At 46.4% G+C, this 13,760-nt stretch overlaps 1 protein-coding gene across 1 annotated transcript; it reads right to left on the bottom strand.

Annotated features, from left to right (window-relative positions):
- Nucleotides 1-11,579: 11,579 nt before the first annotated feature.
- LOC123440647 (cysteine proteinase EP-B 2-like) lies at nt 11,580-12,812 on the bottom strand. Its single transcript, XM_045117209.1, has one exon. It carries the CDS (start codon nt 12,699-12,701, stop codon nt 11,580-11,582), a length of 1,122 nt encoding a protein of 373 aa, XP_044973144.1. The 5' UTR covers nt 12,702-12,812.
- Between the last annotated feature and the right edge of the window lie 948 nt (nt 12,813-13,760).

Raw genomic sequence — 13,760 nt, 5'->3', positions numbered from 1 at the left:
AGGTGACGATATGTGTTGGAAGTGTTTCCAAGGTTGATATAATCAAACGTCGCACGCTCCCTCTACCATCGGGATTGGTGTTGAACCTAAATAATTGTTATTTGGTGTTTGCGTTAAGCGTGAACATGATTGGATCGTGTTTATTGCAATACGATTATTCATTCAAAGAGAATAATGGTTACTCTATTTGCTTGAATAAACACCTTCAATGGTTTATTGAATCTCGATTGTAGTGTTACACATTGGTGCCAAAAGATACGAGTTAATAATGATAGTACCACTTACTTGTGGCACTGCCGCTTGAGTCATGTTAGTATAAATTGCATGAAGAGGCTCCATGCTGATGGATCTTTGTACTCACCTGATTTCGAATCACTAGTGACATGCAAATCATACCACATGAGCAAGGCCTTGTTTTCGTTGAGATGAAACAAGATAGTAACTTGTTGGAAAGTGATACATTTTGATGTATGCAGTCCAGTGAGTGCTGAGGCACGCAGTGGATATCATTATGTTCTTACTTCACTGACGACTTGAGTAGATACAGAAGTATTTACTTAATGAATCACAAATCTGAAATATTGAAAAGTTCAATTCTGTTTCAGAGTGAAGTTCGTCGTAACAAGAAGATGAACTGTCTACGATGTGATCATAGAAATGAATATCTGAGTTACGAGTTTTTGGTACACAGTTAAGACAATGTGGAAATTGTTTCACAGTTCATGCCACCTGGAACATCATAGTGTGATGATGTGTCTGAACATCATAGCCACGCACTATTTAGTATGGTGCATACTGTGATGTCTCTTATCGAATTACCACTATCGTTTATGGGTTATGCATTAGAGACAACCGCACTCACTTTAAATAGGGCACCGCGTATTTCCGTTGAGATGACACAGTATAGACTGAGGTTTAGAGAAATCTAAACTGTCGTTTCATGAAAGTTTGGGGTTTCGACACTTATGTGAAAAGGTTTCAGTCTGATAAGCTCGAACCCAAAGCGGATAAATGCATCTTCATAGGATATCCAAAACAGTTGGGTACATCTCCTATCTCAGATCCGAAAGCAAAGTGTTTGTTTCTAGAAACGGATCCTTTCTCGAGGAAAGGTTTCTCTCGAAAGAATTGAGTGGGAGGGTAGTAGAACTTGATGAGGTTATTGAACCATCACTTCAACTAGTGTGTAGCAGGGCGTAGGAAGTTGTTCCTGTGGCGCCTACACCAATTGAAGTAGAAGCTGATGATGGTGATCATTGAGCTTCGAATCAAGGTACTACAAACCTCGTAGGTCGACAAGGTCGCATACTGCTGCAGAGTAGTACGGTAACCCTGTCTTGGAGGTCATGTTGTTGAGCAACAGTGAACCTACGAGTTATGGAGAAAGCGATGGTGGGCCCAGATTCCGACAAATGGCTGGAAGCCATGAAATCCGAGAGAGGATCCATGTGTGAAAACAAAGTGAAGACTTTGGTAGAACTACTTGATGGTCATAGGACTATTGAGTAAAAATGGATCTTTAAAGGAAGACAGACGATGATGGTGATAAGTCACTATTAAGAAAAGCTCGACTTGTCGCAAAGATGTTTTCGACAAGATCAAACAGTTGACTGTGATGAGACTTTCTCACTCGTAGCGATGCTAAAGGTCTGTTAGAATTATGTTAGTTGTTGATGCATTATTTATGAAATATTGCACGTAGGATATCAAAACATTGTTTTCTCGACGGTTTCCTTGAGCAAACATTGTATGTGATACAACCAGAAGGTTTTGTCGATCCTAAAGATACTAGCAAGTATGCAAGCTCCAGCGATCCTTCAGTGGACTGGTGCAAGCATCTCGGAGTTGGAATATACACTTTGATGAGATGATCAAAGATTTTGGGTTTGTACAAAGTTTGTGAGAAACTTGTATTTCCAAAGAAGTGAGTGGGAGCACTATAGAATTTCTGATAGGTATATGTGGTTGACATATTGTGGATCAGAAGTAATGTAGAATTTCTGTAAAGCATACAAGGTTGTTTGAAAGAAGTTTTCAAAGGACTACCTGGATTACGCTACTTGAACGTTGAGTATCAAAGATCTATGGAGATGGATCGAAAGTGCTTAATAGAAGTTTCAACAAGATGCATGCCTTGACAAGTTTTTTGAAGGAGTTGAAAATAGATCAACAAAGAAGGAGTTCTTGGTTGCGTTGTAAGGTGTGAATTTGAGTAAGACTCAAAACCCGACCACGGCAGAATAAAGAGACTTGCCGGTAATACAACATCACACACAAGCCTTGCAAGCAATGTAACTTAATGTAAGTTGCGGGATCTTGTATTACGGAACGAGTAAAGAGACTTGCCGGTAAACGAGATTGAAATAGGTATGCGGATGCTAACGATCGAATCTCGGGCAAGTAACATACCGAAGGACAAAGGGAATGACATACGGGATTATATGAATCCTTGGCACTGAGGTTCAAACGATAAGATCTTCGTAGAATTGTTGGAAATATGCCCTAGAGGCAATAATAAATTAGTTATTATTATATTTCTTAGTTCATGATAATCGTTTATTATCCATGCTATAATTGTATTAGTTGGAAACACAATACTTGTGTGGATACATAGACAAAACACTGTCCCTAGTAAGCCTCTAGTTGACTAGCTCGTTGATCAAAGATGGTCAAGGTTTCCTGGCCATAGGCAAGTGTTGTCACTTGATAACGGGATCACATCATTAGGAGAATCATGTGATGGACTAGACCCAAACTAATAGACGTAGCATGTTGATCGTGTCATTTTGTTGCTACTGTTTTCTGCGTGTCAAGTATTTATTCCTATGACCATGAGATCATATAACTCACTCACACCGGAGGAATGCTTTGTGTGTATCAAACGTCGCAACGTAACTGGGTGACTATAAAGATGCTCTACAGGTATCTCCGAAGGTGTTAGTTGAGTTAGTATGGATCAAGACTGGGATTTGTCACTCCGTGTGACGGAGAGGTATCTCGGGGCCCACTCGGTAATACAACATCACACACAAGCCTTGCAAGCAATGTAACTTAATGTAAGTTGCGGGATCTTGTATTACGGAACGAGTAAAGAGACTTGCCGGTAAACGAGATTGAAATAGGTATGCGGATACTAACGATCGAATCTCGGGCAAGTAACATACCGAAGGACAAAGGGAATGACATACGGGATTATATGAATCCTTGGCACTGAGGTTCAAACGATAAGATCTTCGTAGAATATGTAGGATCCAATATGGGCATCCAGGTCCCGCTATTGGATATTGACCGAGGAGTCTCTCGGGTCATGTCTACATAGTTCTCGAACCCGCAGGGTCTGCACACTTAAGGTTCGACGTTGTTTTATGCGTATTTGAGTTATATGGTTGGTTACCGAATGTTGTTCGGAGTCCCGGATGAGATCACGGACGTCACGAGGGTTTCCGGAATGGTCCGGAAATGAAGATTGATATATAGGATGACCTCATTTGGTTACCGGAAGGTTTCCGTGCATTACCGGAAAAGTTTCGGGCTCATCGGTAGTGTACCGGGAGTGCCGGGAGGGGTGTCGGGGACCATCGGGAGGGGTGTCACGCCCCAAGGGGTCTCATGGGCTATGGGAAGAGATAAACCAGCCCCTAGTGGGCTGGAATAAGTTCCCACTAAGGCCCATAAGGTTTGAGAAGGAAAAAACACAAGGTGGAAAGAGTTTCCAAGTGGGAAGGTGGAATCCTACTCCAAGTAGGATTGGAGTAGGACTCCTCCACCTCCAATTTCGGCCAAACCTTTAGGTTTTAAGGCTGCCTCCTCCCCTCCCTCCCACCTATATATACGGAGGTTTTAGGGCTGATTTGAGACGACTTTCTCACGGCTGCCCGACCACATACCTCCATAGTTTTTCCTCTAGATCGCGTTTCTGCGGAGCTCGGGCGGAGCCCTGCTGAGACAAGATCATCACCAACCTCCGGAGCGCCGTCACGCTGCCGGAGAACTCTTCTACCTCTCCGTCTCTCTTGCTGGATCAAGAAGGCCGAGATCATCGTCGAGTTGTACGTGTGCTGAACGCGGAGGTGCCGTCCGTTCGGTACTAGATCGTGGGACTGATCGCGGGATTGTTCGCGGGGCGGATCGAGGGACGTGAGGACGTTCCACTACATCAACCGCGTTCTCTAACGCTTCTGCTGTACGATCTACAAGGGTACGTAGATCACTCATCCCCTCTCGTAGATGGACATCACCATGATAGGTCTTCGTGCGCGTAGGAAAAATTTTGTTTCCCATGCGACGTTCCCCAACAAGAATATGTAGGATCCAATATGGGCATCCAGGTCCCGCTATTGGATATTGACCGAGGAGTCTCTCGGGTCATGTCTACATAGTTCTCGAACCCGCAGGGTCTGCACACTTAAGGTTCGACGTTGTTTTATGCGTATTTGAGTTATATGGTTGGTTACCGAATGTTGTTCGGAGTCCCGGATGAGATCACGGACGTCACGAGGGTTTCCGGAATGGTCCGGAAACGAAGATTGATATATAGGATGACCTCATTTGGTTACCGGAAGGTTTTCGTGCATTACCGGAAAAGTTTCGGGCTCATCGGTAGTGTACCGGGAGTGCCGGGAGGGGTGCCGGGGACCATCGGGAGGGGTGTCACGCCCCAAGGGGTCTCATGGGCTATGGGAAGAGATAAACCAGCCCCTAGTGGGCTGGAATAAGTTCCCACTAAGGCCCATAAGGTTTGAGAAGGAAAAAACACAAGGTGGAAAGAGTTTCCAAGTGGGAAGGTGGAATCCTACTCCAAGTAGGATTGGAGTAGGACTCCTCCACCTCCAATTTCGGCCAAACCTTTAGGTTTTGAGGCTGCCTCCTCCCCTCCCTCCCACCTATATATACGGAGGTTTTAGGGCTGATTTGAGACGACTTTCTCACGGCTGCCCGACCACATACCTCCATAGTTTTTCCTCTAGATCACGTTTCTGCGGAGCCCGGGCGGAGCCCTGCTGAGACAAGGTCATCACCAACCTCCGGAGCGCCGTCACGCTGCCGGAGAACTCTTCTACCTCTCCGTCTCTCTTGCTGGATCAAGAAGGCCGAGATCATCGTCGAGCTGTACGTGTGCTGAACGCGGAGGTGTCGTCCGTTCGGTACTAGATCGTGGGACTGATCGCGGGATTGTTCGCGGGGCGGATCGAGGGACGTGAGGACGTTCCACTACATCAACCGCGTTCTCTAATCGCTTCTGCTGTACGATCTACAAGGGTACGTAGATCGCTCATCCCCTCTCGTAGATGAACATCACCATGATAGGTCTTCGTGCGCGTAGGAAAATTTTTGTTTCCCATGCGACGTTCCCCAACAGGGATGTTGCACATCCGTGATGTTGAGGGGCCTAAGAAGACCGGAAGCGTGGAGACGAGGCTCGAAGCAATGGAGCAACAAGTCTTCAAGTGCCAAGGGATGGTGGAGCGTGGACTCAACGCCAACCACACGATGATCACGGAGTTCACCAGCAATCACAAGATGGATGCCATTGACATTGGGAAAAACCTCTCCAGGCTCTATGACAGGGTTGATCAACTTCAGGGCCAGATCTATGACCTGCAGAACCAAAACTGTGAGTATGAGTACAGATTTAAATCAATAAGGTTCGCTGCAGATTTGAGGATTCCGGCGACTCGTTCATCCTGCCATGATGGAGCAACTATGCCTTGGAAGACGGAGGATAAGTCTGCTTCAACAACTCCACCACCTTCACCACCAAAGGAAGACAACTAAGCATTGGTATGGGCAATCCCCTTGGCTTGTGCCAAGCTTGGGGGAGTTGCCCTGGTATCGTATCACCTTTATATCTTTTGCTTTTACCTTTATTTTATTTCTTTCCTTTTCATTTTTTATTTCTTCTCTTAGAGGAATAAGTCTTTAGTGTTTAGTTTGAGTCTTTTGCTTTTGTCTCTCCCCCGATGTATTCGAGCTTACGAGCTATATAATAAAGAGTATCTTAGTCAAGGGCTTTGCTTTGTGCCATGATCAATAGTATGAAAAGAACGATAGCATGAAAGATCATGAGACGATCTTATGGAAAGTGATAACTTCACTTATGACACGTATGATGATTGAAACTTGTTGAGAATAAATCAACATAGACCTCAGTCATTGTTGCAATTGATAAGAAGTAATAAGGAAAGAGAGGTTCACATATAAATATATCATCTTAGACACTTTTTACAATTGTGAGCACTCACCAAACTATTACATGCTTAGGAGTAGATGTTGGACAAGGAAGACAACATAATGAATTGTGTTTGCTTGGTTCCAAACAATGTTATATGATTAGAGATCCCTTAGCATGTGACGATTGCTTCCACCTCATATTAGCCAAAACTCCCGCACCAAGTAGAAATACTACTTGTGCATCCGTAAACCTTCAACCCAGTTTTGCCATGAGAGTTCACCATACCTACCTATGGATTGAATAAGATCCTTCAAGTAAGTTGTCATCGGTGCAAGCAATAAAAATTGCTCTCTAATATGTATGATCTATTAGTGTGTGGAAAATAAGCTTTGTACGAACCTGTGATGAGGAAGACATAAAAGCGACAGACTGCATAATAAAGTTCTTTATCACAGGAGGCAATATAAAGTGACGTTCCTCCGCACTAAGAGGACACGCATTCAAACCTCAAAAGCGCATGACAACCTCTGCTTCCCTCTGCGAAGGGCCTATCTTGTACCTTTACTTTTTGCCCTTGTAAGAGTCATGGTGATCTTCACCAATTCCCTATTTTTGCCTTTTTCTTGGCTACCGTCACATGCTTGGGAAAGATCTATATTCATATATCAACTTGGAGTTGAGTACTTATGCTTTATTATTGTTGACTTTACCCTTGGGGTAAATCATTGGGAGGCAAAACTATAAGCCCCTATCTTCCTCTGTGTCCAGCTAAAACTTTGACACCATGAGTACCACGTGAGTTGTAACAATTGTGGAAAACAAAAGAGATGATTGAGTATGCGGGTTTGCCTTACAAGCTCTTATTTGACTCTTTCTGATGTTGTGATAAATTGCAATTGCTTCAATGACTATGGACTATTGTTGGTTACTTCTCGGTAAGGTTTTTGCTTCATGCTTTGCTTTGTGAAGGAATTGTTACTTTCCCATAAGAATCTTTATGATGTATTTTTGTTCTATGTGTGATCATGATGCCCTCATGTCCGTATTATGTTTTTTCGACACCTTCGTTCCTAAACATGTGGACATGTTTATGGAACTTGGTTTTCGCTTGAGGACAAGCGAGGTCTAAGCTTGGGGGAGTTGATACGTCCATTTTGCATCATGCTTTCATGTTGATATTTATTGCCTTATGGGTTGTTATATTACTTTGTGGTACCATTTTTATGTCTTTTCTCTCTTATTTTGCAAGGTTTATTTAAAGAGGGGGAATTCAGGCAGCTGGAATTCTGGACTGGAAAAGGAGAAGGAGCAAATCTTAGTCCACTATTCTGCACACCTCCAAATCCTCTGAAAAGTTACGTGGAATTTTTCGGCATTATATAAAAAATACTGGGCGAAAGAAGTACCGGAGGGGGGCCACCAGGGCGCCACAAGCCGTGCCATCGCCACCCCCTGGTGGCGGAGGGCAAGCTTGTGGGCTCCCTGACGGCCCACTAGCCCCCCTCTTTTGCTATATGAAGGGTTTTGGTCCAGAAAAAATCATTCGGGAGCTCTTTCGTGGTTTCGCCGCCGCCACGAGGCGGAACTTGAGCAGATCCAATCCAGAGCTCCGGCAGGACGATCCTGTCGGGGAAACTTCCCTCCCGGAGGGGGAAATCGTCGCCATCGTCATCACCAACACTCCTCTCGTCGGAGGGGAGGCATCTTCATCAACATATTCATCAGCACCATCTCCTCTCCAATCCCTAGTTCATCTCTTGTAATCAATCTCTGTCTCACGACTCCGATTGGTACTTGTAAGGTTGCTAGTAGTGTTGATTACTCTTTGTAGTTGATGCTAGTTGGATTACTTGGTGGAAGAGTTTATGTTCAGATCCTTGATGCTATTCATTACACCTCTGATCATGATTATGATTATGCTTTGTGAGTAGTTACTTTTGTTCCTGAGGACACGGGATAAGGCATGCTGATAATAGTCATGTGAATTTGATATTCGTTCGGTATTTTGATATGTTGTATGTTGTCTTTTCCTCTAGTGGTGTTATTTGAACGTCGACTACATAACACTTCACCATATTTGGGCCTAGAGGAAGGCATTGGGGAGTAGTAAGTAGATGATGGGTTGCTGGAGTGACAGAAGCTTAAACCCCTGTCTATGCGTTGCTTCGTAAGGGGCTGATTTGGATCCACTAGTTTAATGCTATGGTTAGACGTTGTCTTAATTCTTATTTTGTAGTTGCAGATGCTTGCGAGAGAGGTTAATCATAAGTGGGATGCTTGTCCAAGTAAGGGCAGTACCCAAGCGCCGGTCCACCCACATATCAAACTATCAAAGTAACGAACGCGAATCATATGAACATGATGAAACTAGCATGACAGAAATTCCCGTGTGTCCTCGGGAGCGCTTTTCCTCCTATAAGACTTTGTTAAGGCTTGTCCCTTGCTACAAAAGGGATTGGGCCACTTGCTGCACCGTTGCTACTACTTGTTACTTGTTACTTGTTACTTTTTCGCTTGCTACATTTCACCTCACTACACCATCACTTGTTACCGCTACTTTCAGTGATTGCAGTTATTACCTTGCTGAAAACCGTTTATCAGAGCCTTCTGCTCCTCGTTGGGTTCGACACTCTTACTTATCGAAAGGACTACGATTGATCCCCTATACTTGTGGGTCATCACCATCCTGCGTCTCATCAAGGTGCAAGAAAACTGGACAGTGATCTGATCGAGGAGAGACAAGGTGTTGAACTCTAGCATAAGACAAAGCTTTGCACATGTTTGTCTCATTTTAGCTAGGAAGACAAAGCTTGGGGAATGGGCTTTTACAAGAGCCCCAACTTCGTGAAGTGTCCGGCGGTTCCCCGCCCCCCGGCAGTTCCAAATTAGGTGACTCATTGGGATTGGCGGCGCTCCAACACGGAGCCCGCCGAAAGGTTGCCTGAATCAGAATGTTCATCATCCTTGTTTGCACGTTTAGTACCAGAGCTAGTTGTTGGCGAGGCCAAACCTAGGGCCTCCTTGCCATCTGTGATCAGTAACAGTTCCTTCGCCTGGTTAGGGACTCCCACCCCTCCATCCTCCACCATTAATCTTTTACGGGCTGATTTATCCACATTCATCGCCAACGGAAGGGAATGTTTAACTGGGCTGGAAGCTGTATCTCTGAGCTCCCTGTCAATAGTTGTCTCCCCCTTCCTAGCCGAAGCTTTAGCTGCAGGAGTCTCCAGGAAGTTTTTCTTAGTACGAGCAGACTCCCAGTCAGCCCTGAAGTTCACAGGTGGATCAACGTATAGATAGTCTCCAAACTTGAGGTCCTTCTGTGAATGCACTCCATTGTCGCATTCTTTATGTTCATGTCCGATAATACCACAAGCCTTACAGAATCTTGCTAACTTCTCATACCTAACATCGTAGACTTTCCGAACTTTTTCTTTTACAATGCTAACAAACTTGGTTAGAGGTTTCCTGATGTTATGCCTAACCCGGACACGAATGTAATCTCCTCTGGAGTTACCGGCGATTCTCGTATCCAGGATCTCACTAGCCGATCTAAACAGTTTTCCGATGATGTCCTCTCTGCAATATCCATCTGACAGCTTATGAATCTGCATCCAAATAGGCATATGCACCAAAGGAACTTCGTCAGCCTCAGAATAGCCATCATAAGGAGCAAGCACCACGGCCATGTTACGAAACAACCAAGGACCTTCGGACATGGTGCGATCCCAATCGCCAAGGCAGCGAGCCTGAACCACAAACAGGTTGGCACCAATGGGGCAGAAACACACGGGTTTCACGGTGTTCCATGCAGCCCTCATGTCTTTGAAGAAGGTTGCCTGACTGAAGTTTTTACTTGTCTGAACCCTCGCTAGGTCTAGCCATGGGATCTCATCTACTAAGTCAGGTGCCTCCTCTTCAACCACCACATCGTCGAACTCTTCCTCGTGGAGATCCAGCTTCTCGAAGAAGTCACTGAGATCCTCATCTGGTTTTCCATGGGAACATGGGTTCGTTGATGAGAACGCCTCTGAAGCCGCCGCCATGGTCACGATAATGGGGTAAGGACCTACACCAGGAACAACCCGGGGGGGGGGGGGGCGGTCGTGATGAAGGGAGAGCGCGGCCGTAGTTAGGTCACGGGGTATGGGCACCGATCGCCGGACGAGGGTGGACTTACGGCGAGGGAATCGCCGTAAGGAGACAAAACCCTAGCTGTCGCTAGGGGAGTCTTTTCCACTATATTCACATCTATTAATTAAGCCTAATTTTAAACACATCATATGTATCACTTGATTTTATGGGATCACCGCTTTCTTGCTCAACGGATTTCGTGTATACACTTCACTTGAGAAGTGCCAAGCCTTCGATGCCCGATGTCGGTATATGTTCAAGAAGTCAATTTTCATGCGGCACTAAGCAAAGGTTGGGATCGATGGAATAGACAAATTGTGTTTTGCTTGATGAATTCTTTAGAAAGATTTCCGGATAAAATTTTGTAGCATAATATGTAGTTCGAATTTTATATATTCAAGATATTGATTTCCTCTAGTTCTAGTTTTTTCAACACACGTGCTTCCATATCATCAAAATTGTTGTAGCCGTTAAAATTACTAGCCCAACCCATTAGTATTTGTGTGATCTACGCATGAGAGTTCTCTATGGTCCAATATGAATTAGTGCATCCTAAGTTTTAAATTTCATTACATTATATTGTGACATCCGTAATTTTTTATGTTACGATTTTTTCCATATGCAGATATATCTCACACATTTTAAATTATGGACAGAAATATCCAGCAGATGTGAGTTTATTAGGCATGACAAATCAAACGATTTTTCTAGGCAAATTATGTTTATCGAGAGTGGCAAGTTTGATTTGTGAGCATGACAAATCCGCCTATGTTCATTCTTTGTCAGAGAATTGTTGTGCTCATCAACTAAACTTTACATCCTTACACCAACAAAAATTACCATGAAAAACGTTGAGTTTTCCATATCTAAAAATCTTACGTTATTTTTTTTAGCATTTTTTGCTAAGTTATACTGATTGAATTAATATTTTATGTAACATTTAGAAGCTATATATATCTAATTCTATGGCAATGCACAGTATCGTCTCGTCTAGTCTAAATAAAGTTGAACTAAAACACGACAAGAATTATGAAACGGAAGGCTTGAAGTAAAACACAACATACTAGCATGCTTACAAACATTACCAATTGCATCACTACATTTTACATTACATTTCATAAATCCAAACAAATGTCGATCGTCCTGGTCCCACCTTACACACGTCTAATTCTAGGCATGTGGACGGAGAACCACTTAATTCAGTTGTAATTTATTTTCACCCTAATTTAACTAGGAAGGATAGTAGAAATAATTCAGACACGCAGAGGGTCGATCACTGCGACTCCCAGGCGCCAAGCGCGCGCCTGGGCATGGGCGTGGGCTTGCTGTAGGTCTTGACGGGATAGGACGCCTCCATGGCGATGCCGCAGAGCCCGCCCGAGGCGCCGGAATCCTTCTCCACCCTGATGTAGCCCTGCTCCCCCCACGACGGCCCCCACGAGTTCTTCACCGTCCAGTACGCCTTGCCGTCCTCCGCCACCCCGTACCCGACCACCGCCACGCCGTGGTCCAGCTCTGTTCCACATTCACCGGTGAAGACCCCCTCGGAGTAGAACATGAACGCCTTCCCGCTGGCCTCGACGGCCACGGACACGGGCTGGTTCGCCACCGCCCTGGCCAGGTCCTCCTCGCTGTTGGCCGGCACGTCCTGGTGCCCGTCGATGTGCACCACCACGGGCGAGTTCTGGGCCGCTCTCGCGACGTTGCAGGTGCCCCTGGCGGCGCGGTACGGGTAGGCGGCCTCGGTGATTAGCCCGCCGTTGTTCTTGATGTACTCGAAGGCGTTGTCCATGAGCCCGCCCTGGCACCCGTCGTTGTCCGCCGTGTCGCAGTCGATGAGCTCCTGCTCCGAGAGGGACACGAGGCTGCCCGTGCGGATGGCGTTGATGCCTTCCACGGACACCACCGTGGAGAATGCCCAGCAGCTGCCGCACTTGCCCTGGTCCTTGACGCCCGTCACGGCGCCCTTCTGCCGCCAGTCCACGGACGGCGGCAGGTCGGACACGTTCAGGGCGGCGTACATGAATCCGGGGACGGACGGCGGCTTGGACGGGGTGTCGCGGCGGAGGTCGCCGACGAAGGTGGCGCGGAACTCGGCCTGGTCCATGTCGCCGAAGCGGTTGAGGTGGAGGCGATAGGGGTGCTCGCCGCGCTTGTTGTGGGAGTGGATGAAGTGGGCGTTGGACTTGAAGGTGCCGAAGCGGCGGTGCTTCTCGGCGTGGTGTCGGCGCACGCGGTGCGCCGACTGCCACCGCTCGTAGAGGTCCCATAGCGCCTCCTCCGATTCCAGGTCCTTGTCCTCCATCGGGATGGCGCTGCAGAGCTCCACGGCCGCCACGGCCAGCACGGCAGCCACCATGGATGCCACCAGAAGCTTCTTGCTAAGCAGCCCCATCGTGTAGTTCAGTACCACGATCGAGTTGTTGTATCGAGGTACCTTGGTACTGCGCAGCACTGCTGATCACCAAGCTGCTACTGCTTGGTGGCTAGCTTGCTTGGAGTGTGAGATCGATGAGGGTGGAGGAGAAGGTAGGGGGCGTATTTATAGGTCGGATCGTCGCTTGTCAGCTCGATCGAGCAGCACTGAGAAGCTTGGTAAAGCAGAGAGATCGATTGCTTTGCGGCGGGAAAAACACGAGGAGGTTTAAATGGCGGTAACAGAATGCTGGTGTCAGATTCTGCTCGAAGTGGTTGCAGCTTGCTCCCGAGTTGCGTGCGGCGCTGGTATTGGGCGGCGACAGAGATTCAGGGGCAGATTCAGTGACCATCCCCGGTTCGTGGCCGAGGTGCAGGCCTGATTCATTCCTACGTACTGTACGTCGTTGGATCGGGTCGCCGTGATAGTCTGCTGACCGTAGGTGTGCCGTTCTATGTATGGATGCTACGCCGCCGTAGAATCGGGGTAGATGCAGTTACTGGTGATACTTGATCGATCACGTACGTGCGTAGTGCCTGGCGGATGACGACCATGGCCGTTGAGCCGGTCGAGAGGATCGAACACGGGTATTAATGGCAGTCGCGGGGGCGGGGTGCTCGATCGTAACTGCACCGGCTGGCCGCCTAGCCGTTCGCCGCCGGCGGGGTAGTCTGCGGCGGTATTGCCCGCTTTCACACTCGCCTCTCTCAAGAGAAAGGTGTGGCTGCTCCCAAGTGTCAATAGACACTGTAGTTGGTGCATTGACATTTTATCAATGCACCGACATACCGTGGATCCATCTTCCATTGTTGGTTCAATGCTACTCCCTCCGTTCCTAAATATAAGTCTTTTAAGCGATTTTATTAAGGGTCTACAAACGAAGCAAAATGATTGAATCTATACTCTAAAGTATGTCTATATACATCCGTATGTAGTCCACTAGTGAAATCTCTACAAAGACTTATATTTAGGAACGGAGGGAGTAGTATGTTTTATCGTTTTGCTAAAGCACATTTAAATGCGACATAAATGTTGCAC

The sequence above is a fragment of the Hordeum vulgare genome, chromosome 3H, assembly GCF_904849725.1.
Source record: "Hordeum vulgare subsp. vulgare chromosome 3H, MorexV3_pseudomolecules_assembly, whole genome shotgun sequence".
In the NCBI taxonomy this organism is placed as follows: domain Eukaryota; kingdom Viridiplantae; phylum Streptophyta; class Magnoliopsida; order Poales; family Poaceae; genus Hordeum; species Hordeum vulgare.
This window is presented reverse-complemented; position numbering and strand designations above follow the sequence as displayed.

Bases quoted from the DNA above. Each gene is read 5' to 3' on its own strand.
- LOC123440647 (XM_045117209.1), bottom strand. From the start codon at position 12,701: ATGGGGCTGCTTAGCAAGAAGCTTCTGGTGGCATCCATGGTGGCTGCC.